The sequence below is a fragment of the Capra hircus genome, chromosome 18 (genome assembly GCF_001704415.2).
Source record: "Capra hircus breed San Clemente chromosome 18, ASM170441v1, whole genome shotgun sequence".
Lineage (NCBI taxonomy): Eukaryota > Metazoa > Chordata > Mammalia > Artiodactyla > Bovidae > Capra > Capra hircus.
This window is the reverse complement of record NC_030825.1, coordinates 25591278-25608814: the sequence shown is the minus strand read 5'-3', so window position 1 is coordinate 25608814 and position 17537 is coordinate 25591278. Positions and strand designations below refer to the sequence as shown.

The following is a 17537-nucleotide window of genomic DNA, read 5'->3' as shown; positions in this document are numbered from 1 at the left end:
GGGACAGGAGAGCCTGTACTGCACACAGATCTGGTCCAGCCGTGGAGGTTCTGTAATCCCTGATGACACAGTCACAGTTCCGGGCTGCTCACTGTCTCTGGTCTGATCCCCATCCCATCACACTGCCCTGGTGTGTGTTTCTATGTTGCTTCTGGGCATGCGCGAAATGCACAAATAAATATCCTCACCTCAATAAAGGTGAGAAAAGGGAATACGCTATTGGAAAGCGAGGATTCCTCCACTCCTTTGTTTTAAGTCTTAGGGGCCTATGTGTTATACCTCAGAGCTTACACAGACAAGGAATGTGAAGACAGCTAACACATCCAGAAATTGAGATGGCAAACTGAGTGGGGAACAATCCTGCCATGTAGGGAAGAGGCTGAGAGGAAAGGCAGACACTCCCAGGTCCCCACCCCACTCAGTACCAGCACCGTGGCCAGTCTGGGGGAACGCGCCCACTCTTCAGCTAAGCTTGGTCTTAAGCCCCGGCACAAGAAGCATCCTCGTGGCCTGGACAGAACACGAGTCCCATGTGGCCCCCTGCAAAGCTCCTACTTGTGGAAAAGATGTCCACAGGGCAGTTTCCTCGCAGCCTGCATGGAGTCCCAGCAGATGGCGCAGTCATCGTTATTGACAGCCAGCTCCTCTGGAGTTGCCACTGCAAACCTGTAAGGAAAAAACCGAAAACCATCACAGAGCGCTCCTGGCAGGGATCTCTGTCAATCCCACAAACACTGAGCATCACTTGCATCACAGATTTCACCTTTCCATCAGCACAGAGGAGTCACGTTCAACATGAAATCTCCACCCACAAAAACCATGACAACCACGCTCTCTCCAGAGGTCATCAAAGAGCAAGAAACCCATACACAGAAACTGACTGTGTCGTAACGTAACGGCCCTCGTTGATGACGGCATGAGCGGACATTTCTGGGTAGATGAGAGGAGTTAAGACACCTCAGAGAGCCAAACTGCTCCCCTGCACACAAAAAGGATGGCTGTTAATCTCACAACTTTCAGGCTGGGTTTAGTCTCAGGATGCCAAGTGAACACCTCAGTGAGGTTAATAGTGTGAGAGACAGAATGTGTGTTTGTGTGTGTGGATGTAAGCATGCATGTGTAAGGAATAAAAAGGGCAGAAGCCCAAGGAGACTTCCATTTAAAAATAATGATGATAAAAATAACGTTGTAATAAAAGAACCTAATATTTACCCAGTACTATTCTAAGTATATTATGTTCATTATCCCACTGAATCCACCCAACATTCCAGGAAGAAGGTATTGTTATTATTCCTAGGCTTAAGCAACCCAGGCACAGGGAGCTAAGTAAATTGTCCAGAATTACACGGTAACTAAGCGGGCTTCACATCTAGGCAGTCTGACTCCCGAGCCTGCACTCTTCACCATTCCATTAACAGCTGAAAAAAGCAGGGATATAACCCAGGATCTGTTATTATTAAAGATCTCAAAAGTGTCAACATGGGCGGCGTCAACCTGCTGACTCACCTGGCTTCCATGTTCCCGACCACTCGCAAGTAGTTCTTGTGCCGGCGGATGCGACGCTGTACTTCATGAAACAGGTAACGCAGCTGCATGAAGATGACCAAGCTGGCCATGGACAACCAGATGTTGCCAAACAACTTGATGAGAGGGAGAGAGAGTAAAATGCACAATGAAGGTCAACGCGAACTGGCTAGCGCTAAGGGCGAGGCCAGCAACGGAAGGTCTGAGTCGTGGGTAAAGGTGAGCAGGAGCAGCCACTGGCGAAGCAAACGCGCACACTTCTCTCACGACTCTCAACACTGCCCATGCTCTTCATTCCATCCACAGCCATCTGTTCTGAGGAACTCACCAGAAAGTTTAAAGCTTTATGCCAAATGATGTACATTCATGCAATTATAAAACAGAAAATCAGGAAACAGACCAAATGCCCAGCAGGGGAACAGTTATACTGTGAACTCACATAATGTAATATTATATATTCATTACATGTATCATAAAGTATAATTATATCCTATTATATTGTATATATAACATTTTGAAGATTAATAAAATGGGTAAATAATATTTTAAGTGAAAAGAGGAAAAAAGTACTTCAAAAAAACTAATATATGACCAAAAAATTATATAAAGATGTGAAGAGGCAAACAACTGAATAAAATCTAAATACTCTTATTATGGGAGCAGGGTGTTCAATGGCTAGGGGTAGAGAATTGAAGAAAGTAAAGTGGTCAAAAGGTACAAACTTTCAGTTATAAGATAAAAACTTAGTGGGGATATAACATATGACATGATAACTATAGTTATAACAGTGCTGTATAATGTATTTCAATTAAATCATCATACTTCTGTCACGGAATTTTTATCTTAAAGGTATTAAAATGATTTAGAAGAAATGTTGCTAGCATAGGAAGGTGCACAGAATACAACAGCTACAAAAACCTAAGCTATATGCCCAATACATGATGAACACATGGCTGTGAATAAATAAAGAAGCAGTAACCACAAAAAAAAGTCAACACTTAACTTTGGACATTTGTTGGTGGGGTGGGGGGGGGGGCGGGCTTTTTTTTTTTAAGTATGTTTTCAAAGTCATTTTTTAAAAGTACACTTAGAAATGTGCTATGTTCAACTCCCAAATTTTTAAATGCTACTTTTACTGGCTTACTATATAAACAAATTGCCCATCAAATATGTTGATTCTCACCATTCTGAGATCACTGAAGTGCTAACCAGGGAAGCAGGTTTTCAACATGGTGATTTCTTGCACACCAAAGTAAAATGCAAACAATGAAGTAGGAGAAATTAAGAATAAAGACTTTGCTTTTAATTACAAACATGGAACATTTATGCATCCATGAAGCAGCTAACACTGTGGGAGTCCCCTTTACCACCTACAAAGTAACTGCTAAATATCAGAAGCCATAGAATCTATGAGGAGAGGAATTCTCTTAATACCAAGCTAAAAGAATTATCTACTGACTTTGTCAGCAGAGTGAGTTAAGTCTCCTGGGAGGACAGCCCTCTTGAGCTGGGCACCAAAGCTGTTCCACACTGTTTTACACCCATTGGCCAGGAAGAAAAAAAAAGGGGAGGGGCACAGTTGCATCATTTTCATAGTCTTTTAAGTGGGTCATCCACAAATGTTTCACTTATTAAACTCTGTACTAAACAGAGTTCCTGATTCTAAAAACCTTAGCTCTCTCTGTAGGAGTTCCCTCTGGGAAACTTACCAACATGTGAATATGGTGCATGAGGTCCAAGGACAAGAGAGTGAGCTCCATGACGAAATCTGTGTAATAGACATACGTCCCCTTTCCTTCCCATGTCCCTTCATGGTTGAGGTCCCAGAGGTGAATTACGTATCTGCCATGAACAGAGAAGAATCGTGTTAATGATTTACTGTCACAATTGAATTTGTTTTAAATAGGATAGAGTCATGTTTTTACAAATTTTTTACATGTTATATTTTAAAATCAACTGTACGAGTAGACTTCCATCACCTCCCTCCCAAATTTCTACTCACCGTAAAATCACATGGGCAGTCCTCACTGTCACAAGAAGAGACTATTTTAAAAAAGAGAGATTTTTTTTTTCCTTTTAGTAAAGTTTAGGATTGCTCAGACCAAATTAACTTTTGCAAAATGATAAAAGACAAACATTTCTCAGTTCAATTAAAAAGCAGGTTGTTCAATGGCTGTCGGGGTGAGGGGGACTTGGAGGATGGCAGTCACAAGCTACCAGTTATAAGGTAAATAAGTACGGGGGAGGTAACGTATAACATGACTACAGGCAATAGTGCTGTGTCGTACACTTCAAAGTTGTGAACAGAGGACATCCTAAAAAGTTTCATCACAGGGAAAAAAATATTGTGGGAGTATTAAGAGGATACTTATTGTGGTAATAATCATTTCACAAATTATTATCATCATTATGTTGTACACCTTAAACTTATACAGACTGTATATCTCATTAAAACTGAAAGAAAAAAAAAAGCAAGTTACCAACCATTTTAGTCCATGTGCTTCAAATTTGCATTGAATATTCTCATGACCTAGAAACTCAACTTTTATTGAGCCTTTTCCTGTTTATAGGTGACAACCAACTACACCTGTCCAGCTCCTGGGGATGCCTTCCACAGTCTTGAGGTCACTGAGTTTGACAATCACTTCTATTTTGTACAGCACTGAATCATCGTAACTGATAACCTGAAGAGGCTGTCTGAATGCCTGGTGACCATTTACTCAAGGTGAGGTTTACACCCTGCTATCCTAGACATCTACAAGTCCCTGCCTGCTGCATAATGCTTTCTGCACCCTGTTCACTGACACAGAAGAAAACCGAATGCGGAAATCAATAACAAAATAAGACCTTCATGGTATTTTGCATTATAGAAACCGATGCTAAGAAAAGTTTCCTCTTAATCTAGAATTAAACATAAACATTCTTAGAGATTAGAAAACTTTCATTTACAAATAGAAAATATTTTGCACAGAAGAAAAACACTATAAAAACATGATTTAGTTCAAAATATCAAATCTATAAGATGGTATTTTATCTTAAGAACTTAATGAGCTAAAATAAAAATATGTACTATGACCCAATAGATCTATTTTAAGTATCTTTATTTTTAGGTATAGCTTTTTTAAAGTTTGGCCTAGTAGTAATTAAAAGCTCAAGAAACAAAGAAGGAAAACAATGTACTTACACTACATTATACTCCAAAATGAACACTATTAAGCAAAATAAATTTTAATCCTATTCTAACAAATTCCCAATTAGCAGTTTAAACTTACAGTTTTGATATTAGCCATCTATTAATAGTGATACTAGATATCTATTATTTCATTCTTTCATTAATAGCAATTATGGACAAGATAAAAGTGTTTCTCCTTTGGCCTGAAAAAAAAAGCAAATATAGCCACTGAAAAGAAAGAACATACAAAAAATCTGATTTCCATTGAACAGAAATTGGTATTTTCAGAAAGGTTTTTAAAAGTACATTTTAAATATACATGTATATCTCAGATTATTCTCTGAAAATAATTAATACAGTTTCCATATTTATTGTATTATTTTGTAAAACCTTAATTTATGGCCTATCTAAACTAACCAATTACAGGTGGTAGTTAAGTCACTAAGCTAAGTCCAACTCTTTGCAACCCCCTGGACTGTAGCAGGTCAGGCTCCTCTGTCCATAGGATTTCCCAGGCAGGATTACTGGAGTGAGTTGCCATTTCCTACTCCAAACCAATTACAGGGTATTTCCCTATTGTTACCAAGCACTGCTTCTTAAGGAGAAAACCTTTCCCACTTTGAAGTCATAGACCTTGGATTATGCTAATTTTACCACTTTGGAACTTTTAGCAGTTTAGCTTCCATGCCATTTTTCCATTCATAAACAGGCATGTAAGGTATTTACAACAATCCCCAGTGTACAGTAAGCACTATGTATAACTGCTGGCAAAAATAATTACAGCTGACCCTTGGGCAACAGAGGAGTGCCTAATTTATCGTCAGCCCTCCATATCCAATTCCTCTGCATCTGTGGATTCAACCACCCAGGGACCGGGTAGTACTTCCTCCTGAAAAATATCCACATGTAAGTGGACCCACACAGTTCACATGTTGTTCAAGGGTCAACTGTAGTTTTTATTAGGCTGTAGCAAGGATTACATGAAATAACACACATAGAAGCATTCAGTACCAGAACCCAATCTAAAACAAAGGAACTCCAAAAATGTTTGTTAAAATGAAAGACCAGCTATCCATCACGGGTGAAAAATAATCTGTCAACCACCCTCTAGCTTCCTTGGAAGTACACGGGAACACACCAGAGCAAAAGCCTATGTCTGTATCTTACCTCTGCAGCCATGAAAGCCAACGTGTGCATCCCATGGGTGTAGCCCGTGACGCAACAGACGACTGCTAACCCGCAGCAGGAAAGCAACATGGCGATCAGGAGGGACAGAACTCGGCCGTGGCTGCTCATGGGGGTGGTGGGAGAAAAAGAAAGCTGGAAGGACAGAACAGAAGACAGAAGCTCGTTCTTCAGCATGGCAGGGTTAGACCTGACCGAGAAACTCGAGGTTAATCTCGGTGTCTTTGTTGGGAGGTCTGCACAGAAAAGTATCCCATTACCAGATGGTCAGAATTCTCCAGCCAACCTCAATATGAGTATGCGCTGATACCTTGAGATCTTCACCGTTTAATTTAGGGACCATAACAATATCCATGATATTTTCATCTCAAATTCTCAAGAATCCTCCTACTGGTGGGGTTACAAGCCTCTAGAAGCAACTTGCCAGAGTTCTGTCATTCTCCTTCTGGCTTCAACAGGACTCTGGGCAACACCATGTTCTGTCTTGCTCTTTCTCAATCTTGCTCTAATCCTAACCCCTCAAAGTCAGCTGGGGGGACATTCCTAGCCTGTTCACAGCTGGGACAACTGACGTGTACTCCAGGTGAAGACAGACCACTATCATCGTGCTACGTTAATGGTACACAAGCAGAGGCAACAGCTTGGAGAAGGGAGGTCTGGAGCTGTGACTCCTGAGCAGGAGACTGTAGATACCAAACCAGCTGGGGAGACAAGCAGCACCTGTTCATGGCCCAGGATGGGCGCTGAACAGCTCAAGGCTGTGGAACTGAGATCAACCCACAAAGAGGTGCAAGGACCACCATGGTCCATGAAGACCGCATAAAGAAAGGGGCAAAGAGCACTGTGGGGTGGGTTTCACAGAGCAGTAGGATGGCAGGTGCCCATCTGCTCTGGATCTATGAGATTAGTTCGGGAGCACTCAGGAATGAAGATTCTCCTGCACAACTCTGTAGCCAAAAGGCAGAACTTATACCCAGATAGAAAAGGATTCACTTCTCCAGCGACCAAGGGAGCAAAGGGAGCTACCTCAGCGCTGGCCCGGGGGTGGAAACAACATACACTAGTCAGAAAGAGGAGCCCCAAGGGCCAGAGTAAGAAGGGAAAAAACGGAAGGAGATTAGAAAGCATCTGGAAGAGATCAGCTATTTTTTCAGTTTAAGCTTCCCTTTCACTGCGATCAAAACAGTTTGTGTTAGGTGAACTGACCCCATGTGGGCTGTCATGTAACACTACTGGGGAGGGGACAAAGCCTCCTGAGGGGACATTGTCCCTGCATGCCTTGGGTGCTGCAGAAAGTTCCTCAAGAAACAGGCAGGGGGTGCCTGAGCCAGGAGCCTTCCCTGGGAGAGCTGTCCTGCACACGTGTGTCCCGGCTCATTCATATGACACCACTCAGACCTGCCATGTGTATGCCTAAGCAGGAAAAGAAGAGCTTGGGTAAAAACTCACATATTCAAACCGGTCCTTGCAGAGCTGAACCATCAGGTGCAGAAATACTAGTCCAGCAAACCAGAGGCACCACATGACCACTTCTTCCACTGTTTGGACATTCAGCACCCCGAAAATGAAAATGAACTTGTAGAAAATAAAATTCCAAAACTTGTCTTTGAGGTGCTAAAAAGGAAAATATTTGTAAAGGTGAGTACCATTACACCTAACCCGTTCTAGAGATGGTAAGCTGGCTTTTAAGGAGGAGAGAATATTCTATTCTCTGTTTTCTAATGCACACTGTCTGAATGGACCACTTTGGTGGTTACAGATGGTCATTGAAATGTTTTTTCACCATCCAAAAAATATTGCAATGAATATCTTTGTACAAGATTCTATTTATTCAGCAATCAATGGTTATGGGTGTTGTTATAGTTTCTAATTATAAGTGCACATGCCCACATAAGTATATCTGCTTCACTGTACTCTTTCTTACACTGAGAATGTCCAGTTTTAAAAATATTTACCGTCCTGAAAAAAAAAGAAGGGCAACGAGGAGCATCAACCCAACAGATATTAAAAAGCACCATCAAAAAAATAAAAAATAAAAAAAATAAAAATAAAAAGCACCATCAAGTGTGGTGGTGGAACCCCAGTGTGGAGGAGGATGGAAACATGGTCCCTAAGGTACTTAGTTTTTAAACTGTGCAAATGTTTTACCAATTCAAAATTTTAAACAGAAAGAAAAGCAAAATTGAAAAAAAAAAACAGAAAAAATTGAACCCACATGTGGAACACATTGATAGCAAGACTATTTAAAGATAAGAGTTATTTTGAGAACTTTAAAACACTGTACTGTGCCTAGACACCCTTTGTTCAGAGAATAAAATGAACTAGGAATCCTTAGTGAATGTCTGTTTCCAGATCTGGGGCAGGAAGCATGAGGTGAAGCTAGAACATTCTGTGCCCTGGTTTTGAACCTTTGTTCCACCATCTATTTCCTGTGTGGCTTTGGTTACCATCCCCATGCTTTGGTTTCCCATCTCTAAGACAGGTCTTATAACAATAGCACATATCTCATAGAATAGTTGGGGAAACTAAGTAAGTTAATACATATATTGTGCTTAGACAAACGCCACAGTAGGCATTAAGTGCATTAAAAAAAAAAATCCTTGTTCTACACCACCACTTAACAGTTTAATATTTGTCCCATTTTAGGTATTCAATGTCTTTGCCCCTAGTATTTACTCTACTTCTTCAACATTAAGCACCCAGAGAGTAAACCCATGTCAACTCTGTAGTGCTCTAACTCAAAACAGTGCTTAGTAAATACTACAGGATGACTCTGGTCAAAAATGGTCATCACAGAACAACATGAAAGGTGTGATCTATACAGAAAAAAGAGATGAGTGACAAATGTGCCACTTATGATTACCTCCAGGTATTTAAAAATCTCTGTAATACTTCAAGGTTAGTTTTCTGTAAATTTTGAACTGGTATTTAACATTTTAGGAAACATAAAGTGGTACATAAGGCTCACGGCTGCCAGAACAATCCACCAACAATTGGACAGCTTGCTTGCCCTGACTGATTTCTTGCCCACAAGTTAAAACAGAAGCATCAAAGAAAGCTTTTGGGGACTACCCTGTTGGTCCAATGGCTGGGGGCCTGAGTTTGATCCCTGGTCACGGAACTAGATCCCACATGCCACAACTAAGATCTGGTGCAGCCAAATACACAAATTAAATTAAAAAAATTTTTAAAGTTTTTGTATGCTATGAAAAAAACTATGTTCTGTTAATCCCATCTGGGAGACCTCTGGAGTTGATATTTTGCAGAAAGTGCTCAATACTCACTAATGAAAAATAGGGGGGAAAACAAACAGCCCTGCTCTTCACAGCATCTGAGGGCTTAATCACACAGTAACTGCATTTTAACTCTGCCCAGGACCTCAGCTGACTTGACAACAAGAGATTTGGGTTGAAAAGGGTATGTAAGGGGTGAGGCCACTGTGAACTGTTAATGTATTGACAGTAGGTTTTTGTGTCTTACCACTGGAATAAGACAAAGTACAACATAATTCTGCTCATATGTTATCGTTAAAAAGGCCAGTTCTAAAGTCTTACTTTAAAACACACTATTCTACACTCTATCCACTAAAATCCTTTGGGGAACTGCCAATCTGCACAGTATGTTCGTGGCATTAATTCTTTAATGAAAGCACATCCTGCTCATATATACATTCTGAGAATAAGGTTCAAAGGTCAGACTATCTCACCTGAACACTGACTTGCAAAATGGGGAATCTTAATATTCCTTTCCAAAGGGAAAAACTAAAATCTCTCAGTAAATTCCTTTGGAAAAGTACCCATATTCTAAAGAATGGTATACATACAATTATTCAAAAAAAAGTCAGAGCTTCTTTCAGAATTACCTCATAAATGTCATGGGGAAACAGCACTGACTACAGACTGCGGGCTACAGGAAGTATTTTACCAATGCCGAATCTCCTGATGTTAATCATTGTCCTATGGTCATACAAGAAAAGGCCCTTGCTCTCAGGAAACATATACTGCACTATTTGAGGTTCTATATGATGTCCCCAGTTTACTCTCAAACAGATGAGAAAAAACATATCTAGATAAAAGGTGAATATATATAGATAAGAGGTGAATAGATATAGATATTTATATATAGATAAAAGGTGAATGTTAGAGCAAATGGGGCAAAATGTTAGTAACTCTGAATCTGGAAAAAATCTATATGGGAGTTCTTCATACTATTTGTGTAACTTTTCTGTAAGTTTGAAATTATACCCAAGAAAGTTTTTGTTTTTTTAACCTAGCCACAAGGATGCATCCTTGCTGTGTGGACTTACCTGTCTTTCGCTCACTCGAAGAGGGCCGAACACGATACACTGGATTAGCTTAGCCACCAACATCAAAATGCAGCAAGCAGTATTCACTAGGACCTGTACACAAACCAAAGAAAGGAAGTTTATTTCCTCTTGTTGAAAAATAAATGCAGCTCTAAAAATTTTCTATTGGGAATTCAGCCAACATTTCTAATGACTGAACCTTTCCAGTTTTCTACCAGTACAAGATCAGTAACTTCTGAAGAGGCACATTTTTATAGGTGGTAGGGGTATGGATGAGGAGTAGGGAGGAAAGGTACCAGCTTGGTGGTTAACTCACAGAGCCCTGTCCCAGTGTGTACCCTTCAGAAGGCCATCATCCCCTTCAGTCTTAACTGAATTGAGCGTAAACTCTGTACTGCATGTGTAAAACCGTATACACCTTAGAAAACCGTATCTTCGAGGCATATCAATTCTCACATTAAGATTTTGAACAGTCTAGAAGAAAACATTTCCAGAAAATGTAGTTATCATGAACAGTAAAAGTCCAGCACCCAAACTTCCTACACTGCTCTGTTCAAAAACAGGAAATAGGGAGAAGAGGGTGAATGGTCACTAAGAGTCTACCAGATCATGGAGAATTGAGAATCAAAAACATACACATTCTCAAATATACTGCAATGGGACAAAAGATACCTGTGCTTGGTGCTGGCCTTAAGGGAAAGGTTCTGGGGCATTCGAGGGGAGCAGAACCAAGAAAGCAGGAAGAAAGAAGAAAACTGGCAGGAGGAGCTGAGAACTGCAACCATGAGACGCCAATGACAGTGCAAGGCCTTCTTCACCAGCAAGTGGAGAATTTCCTTAGTAACCAAGAAAGACCTTACACCCAAACAACAAATCTAATGCTTACAAATGAAACTGTGGGCTGCCCCAGCTCAGAAGTTAGTCTGGCACACCACCTTACTGATGCTCCAATGATTTTTAAAACCAAAGAGTCTGAAAAAGCCAAAAGGACCTTGATGCAGAACTGTACAGAGGACTTTTAGTTAGAGCAAATGAAAATGAACACCAGCGACAGAACAGACTGAAGCAGTCTGTTCAGTCTTTGTTTCACTAAGTGTACAGGAAGGTGGAGGTGCCAGATTCCTCTTCCCAGGTCATCCATCCCTCTACTTCTAAAAGAAGCAAACGATGTTTTCAAAATGAGTAAATAAAGCAAGGTGACAGAAGAGGGTAATATAAGGAAGGAAACTCCCTAGGATCTCTTCAGGTTGCTCTTTGTACTTGACATTACCCAGCCCTTTGGTAACCCTGATGCAATATGTATCATGAACGGTAGCCCTGATTCATTACAAAAGAATAAATTATGTTTAGTTACATTCTGCCTGTCTAATGGGACAAGGAAGCATGGGATGTATTTTCAAAGAACTAAAACAAAAATAGTGCTGAAAAACGAAACTGTTCTGGTAATTAATTTCTTCAGATAACTGGAAAAAAAACGAAATTAGCTATCCAAAACATCCTAACCTCCTTAAGTATTGTGGAACAGCCCTATTCAAAACATTTCAACAAATTGGATAGAATACTAAATTTTAAGGAGATGAAATGGATGTTTAAAAGGCTCATCTTCCTTGTGCTCTAAATCAGTTAGTGGGAACCCCAATCATGTCACTTAAGGAAAAAATGCCATAGACAAAACTACAACCACAGTTCCTCATGCCATATACCCCAGCTAAACCGGATTTTTAAAATCAGCCAAACACCCATTCTCAGCCTAATTACAACACAATTTTTTAAAAAGTCTTCCTGTTTTTGCAGGTAGGCATATGAAATGCAGAAATAAATTCAACATATTTAGCACCTACCGGAGAAGGCAATGGCACCCCACTCCAGTACTCTTGCTTGGAAAATTCCATGGACGGAGGAGCCTGGTGGGCTGCAGTCCATGGGGTTGCTAAGAGTTGGACACGACTGAGCGACTTCACTCTCACTTTTCACATTCATGCATTGGAGAAGGAAATGGCAACCCACTCCTGTGTTCTTGCCTGGAGAATCCCAGGGACGGGGGAGCCTGGTGGGCTGCCGTCTATGGGGTCACAAAGAGTCGGACACGACTGAAGTGACTTAGCAGCAGCAGCAGCACCTACATGTTAAAGGTATGTGGGAGGTTAAAAGAAATGAAGTTGATTTGGACCCTGCACTCAAAGAGCTGTTAGGATCCACAGGACACAGAACTTGGTCAACATCTAACAGGCCAAGCCAGCTGCTCTCCTGAGAACAACAGGAGAAATCAAATTTAGGGTCACTCAACCATTTCTCTAACCTAAACAGTTTTCTCACATACCCTGGGGTAAAAAATAAGCAATAAAGTATTACTTCTCATTTAAAACTGTTTTTCAGTTTTCCTAAGTTCAAAGATAAGGTATAAAAACTTTGTAACTCTGATTTACCAAAAAAAAAAAAAAAAAAAAGGTGAAAGTCTCTGATAATTCCATCATTAGTAGATAATCATTTCTACTTTAAATATAAATGGTAGATTTAAAAATCAGCATGGCTAAGAAGGGGAAAAGATATTGATACTAGTAAACTGATATTAGGAAGAGATTTTACATAAAAAAGAAAAAGATAATATTTTGTGAACTTTATATGAAAGTGAAAGCTATACAAGATTGGAAGTAACTAAAGATTTTAAGATCATGAAAATGTGCTTTTAAAACACCTCAGTTCAGCTGAGTTGCTCAGTCGTGTCTCACTCTTTGTGACCCCATGGACTGCAGCATGCCAGGCCTCCCTCTCCATCACCAACTCTCAGAGTTGACCCAAACTCATGTCCATTGAGTCAATGATGCCATCCAACCATCTCATCCTCTGTCGTCCCCTTCACCTTCAAGCTTTCCCAGCATCAGAGTCTTTTCAAATAAGTTAGTTCTTTGCATCAGGTAGCCAAAGCATTGGAGTTTCAGCTTCAACATCACTCCTTCTAATGAACTCTCAGGACTGATCTCCTTTAGGATGTACTGGTTGGATCTCCTTCCAGTCCAAGGGACTCTCAAGAGTCTTCTCCAACACCACAGTTCAAAAGAATCAATTCTTCAGCACTCAGCTTTCTTTACAGTCCAAGTCTCACATCCACACACGACTACTGGAAAAACTATAGCCTTGACTAGACAGACCTTTGTTGGCAAAGTAATGTCTCTGTTTTTTAATATGCTGCCTAGGTTGGTCGTGAAGAGCTGGACACGACTGAGTGACTTCACTTTCACTTTTCACTTTCATTCACTGGAGAAGGAAATGGCAACCCACTCCAGTGTTCTTGCCTGGAGAATCCCAGGGACAGAGGAGCCTGGTGGGCTGCCGTATATGGGGTCACACAGAGTCAGACACGACTGAAGCAACTTAGCAGCAGCAGCAGCAGGTTGGTCATCACTTTCCTTCCAAGGAGTAAGCGTCTTTTAATTTCATGGCTGCAGTCACCACCTGCAGTGATTCTGGAGCCCCAAAATATAAAGTCTGACACTGTTTCCACTGTTTCCCCATCTATTTGCCATGAAGTAATGGCACCAGATGCCATGATCTTAGTTTTCTGAATGTTGAGTTTTCAGCCAAATTTTTCACTCTCCTCTTTTACTTTCATCAAGAGGCTCTTAGTTCCTCTTCGATTTCTGCCATAAGGGTGGTGTCCTCTGCATATCTGAAGTTATTGGTATTTCTCCCACCAATTTTGATTCCAGCTTGTGCTTCATCCAGCTCAGCATCTGGCATGATGTACTCTCCATATAAGTTTAATAAGCAGGGTGACAATATGCAGCCTTGACGTACCCCTTTCCCAATTTGGAACCAATCTGTTTTTCCATGTCCACTTCTAACTGTTGCTTCTTGACCTGCATACAGATTTCTCAGAAGGCAGGTCAGGTAGTCTGGTATTCCTGGCTCTTGAAGAATTCTCTTCTACTTACAGAAAAAAATGTCAATTTCACACATACTGTCATTCCAATACATATATAAATTTCAAAACTGACAGAGCCTTGAAAAATTGAAAATACAGGAAGAAACATAATTCAAGATGTCTTCATTTAAAAGTAAATCCCTGGATTAACATATAAACACTATCATATATAAAGTGCTTCCCTGATAGCTCAGTTAGTAAAAAATCCGCCTGCACTGCAGGAGACCCCAGTTCAATTCCTGGGTCAGAAACATCCACTGGAGAAGGGACAGGCTACCCACTCCAGTATTCTGGCCTGGAGAATTCCACGGACTGTATAGTCCATGGGGTCGCAAAGAGTTGGACATGACTGAGTGACTTTCACTTTCACTATATATAAAATAGATTGGCAACAAGGACGTACTGCATAGCACAGGCAACTCTACTCAATATTCTGTAATAACCTATATGAGAACAGAATATGGAAAAGAAGGGATACATGTGCATGTATAACAGTCACTTAGCTGTACACAAGAAACACAACACTATACATCTACTATATTCCCTATAAAATTAAAAGCAAATTGCAAATCAGACCCCACTAGGTCATCAGTGATATTCTTACAGAAACAACACTCCAGTCCATATTTAAACCAATAAAACCATGACAAACCTTCTCACCTTCAATAATCAAAATGAGACTCACTTTCAACAGGTCTAGTCTGAACTTGATCTTTACAGACCACAGTAAAAGTACTAACCTCCTTCTATAATCCTCCCTTGTGGGCAGAATCCAAACTTACATGTAAATAAATCTAAGTTTAAGGAGCTCACTGGAACACTGTTTATAACACCAGAAAAATGGAAAACAATTACATGGCCATTAGGGAGAATCGTTCAATAAAGTATAAAAACAGCCATTCAATGGAATACAATGAAGCCAGGAAAACTAACTCAGAAGTTCTACATTTACTAGCATTATATAGAACCTTCAAGATAACTTGCTCACTGTAAAAAAGCAAAGTGTAGAAATGTGATTACTATGCTACTTTCTGTGCAAAAAAGAAAAGAATATGTATACATACTATGGGCTTCCCTGGTGGCTCAACGATAAAGAACCCATCTGCCAATGCAGGAGATGTGGGTTCAATCCCTGGGTCGGGAAGATCCCCTGGAGAAGGAAATGGTAACCTATTCCAGTATTCTTGCCTGGAGAATTTCATGGACAGAGGAGCCTGGCAGGCTATATAGTCTCTGATGTCACAAAAGACTCAGACATGACTTAGCGACTAAACAACAACAACATATATACCATGCTGTATATATACTATATATATCTGTGCAATATGTTAATGCGAACTGCATCAAGGACTAGACCAATCTGGGTATTTCTTAATTTTCTACTTAACACCAGCACCAATTACAAGAAACTGGTAAGGGCCACTTCGAGGGGAGGGAGGCAGGTAAGAGGGAGAGGGAGATTTACTTTTCATTGTAGACATCACTTGTGCACCTTTTGCCTTCTGCACCATAAGCATACATCATTTATTAATTTTTTTAAGTTAAGAATCTATTGGAAAAAAATAATCTATTCAAGTTTAGAATCTAACCTGACCAGTCCTGAAGTTTCACATTACTTTTCTCATTGTACCATGGGAGACAGATAAGTAGCAAACCCAAACTGGGCAGCCTAAGTCACAAGTTAACCCGGTATAACACACTGTATCTCTACTATATTAAAATGCTTCAGAAAAGTTTCTCCTATCTATAGCAGTGTTTAAAAAAAAAACTTTAATATTTTTTGAAAATCTCACCAAATGCCTTTATTTATTCTTGTCTACACAAAATAAAAACAAGTTTTCCTAGTCCTTGAGTAGTCTTAACGAAACAGACCAGGTAGTAATGACCCAAGGGACCCTACTGAAGCAAGCTTAAAGTAATTCCCTTTGCTCTGCTGCTGCTGCTAAGTCGCTTCAGTTGTGTCCGACTCTGCGCGACCCCATAGACGGCAGACCACCAGGCTCCCCTGTCCCTGGGATTCTCCAGGCAAGAACACAGGAGTGGGTTGCCATTTCCTTCTCCAATGCATGAAGGTGAAAATTGAAAGTGAAGTCGCTCAGTCATTTCCGACTGCTAGCGACCCCATGGACTACAGCCTACCAGGCTCCTCCAACCATGGGATTTTCCAGGCAAGAGTACTGGAGTGGGGTGCCATTGCCTTCTCCGTCCCTTTGCTCTAAAGGCCCCATAAGAAAACTTTTCTCCCAGAACAGCTCTACTGTTCACCTAGAAGAAACAGAAACTAAGTTATGAGACAGGCTGGTCTGCAAGGAAGAGAAGAGGTGCTAACAGACAGCTTGGCCATGTTTATCTCTGTGTGACCCCGTGGGTGTTTCTGATTCTATAAAATGCGGGCTACCAATGGGTCATTGTACATTCCTGGTGGCTCAGACGGTAAAGCGTCTGCCCGCAATGTGGGAGACCCAGGTTCGATTCCTGGGTTGGGAAGGTCCCCTGGAGAAGGAAATGGCAACCCACCCCAGTATTCTTGCCTAGAAAACTCCATGGACAGAGGAGCCTGGTGGGCTACAGTCCATGGGGTCGCAAAGAGCTGGACATGACTGAGCAACTTCACTTAATGGGGCATTATTTATGACCTTGTGACAAAATGCAATTCAACTCCCAGGAACCCATTCAAGGATACAATTGATATGGATATTACTTAGTCTCCTACTTAATACCAACACTACCTACCTCCCAGCCCCCACCCCCACAACACACACACACACAAACACATCTTTTATCAGTGTCCTCTTTTAAGGACACTCAGTTCAGATCAGTTGCACAGTCATGTCCAACTCCTTGCAACCCCATGAATCGCAGCACGCCAGGCCTCCCAGTCCATCACCAACTCCCGGAGTTTACTCAAACTCATGTCCATCGAGTCAGTGATGCCATCCAGTCATCTCATCCTCTGTCGTCCCCTTCTCCTCCTGCCCCCAATCCCTCCCAGCATCAGGGTCTTTTCCAATGAGTCAACCCAGGACTGATCTCCTTCAGAATGGACTGGTTAGATCTCCCTGCAGTCCAAGGGACTCCCAAGAGTCTTCTCCAACACCACAGTTCAAAAGCATCAATTCTTTGGCGCTCAGCTTTCTTCACAGTCCAACTCTCACATCCATACATGACCATTGGAAAAATCATAGCCTTGACTAGACGGACCTTTGTTGACAAAATAATGTCTCTGCTCTTGAATATGCTCTCTAGGTTGGTCATAACTTTCCTTCCAAGGAGCTAAGCATCTTTTAATTTCATGGCTGCAGTCACCATCTGCAGTGATTTTGGAGCCCCAAAAAATAAAGTCGGACACTGTTTCCACTGTTTCCCCATCTATTTCCCATGAAGTGATGGAACCAGATGCCATGATCTTCGTTTTCTGAATGTTGAGC

General features: G+C 41.0%; 1 protein-coding gene across 1 annotated transcript in view; it reads right to left on the bottom strand.

Annotated features, from left to right (window-relative positions):
• AMFR (autocrine motility factor receptor) overlaps positions 1–17537 on the bottom strand; it is a 45231-nt gene that overhangs the window by 20634 nt on the left and 7060 nt on the right. The window contains exons 2-8 of the mRNA XM_018062011.1: positions 10188–10280; positions 7331–7495; positions 5864–6016; positions 3527–3567; positions 3234–3366; positions 1507–1640; positions 556–666 (exon numbers count right to left, since the gene is read on the bottom strand). Of these exons, the coding sequence (XP_017917500.1) occupies positions 556–666; positions 1507–1640; positions 3234–3366; positions 3527–3567; positions 5864–6016; positions 7331–7495; positions 10188–10280 (830 nt within the window). The remainder of the gene's footprint in view (positions 1–555; positions 667–1506; positions 1641–3233; positions 3367–3526; positions 3568–5863; positions 6017–7330; positions 7496–10187; positions 10281–17537) is intronic.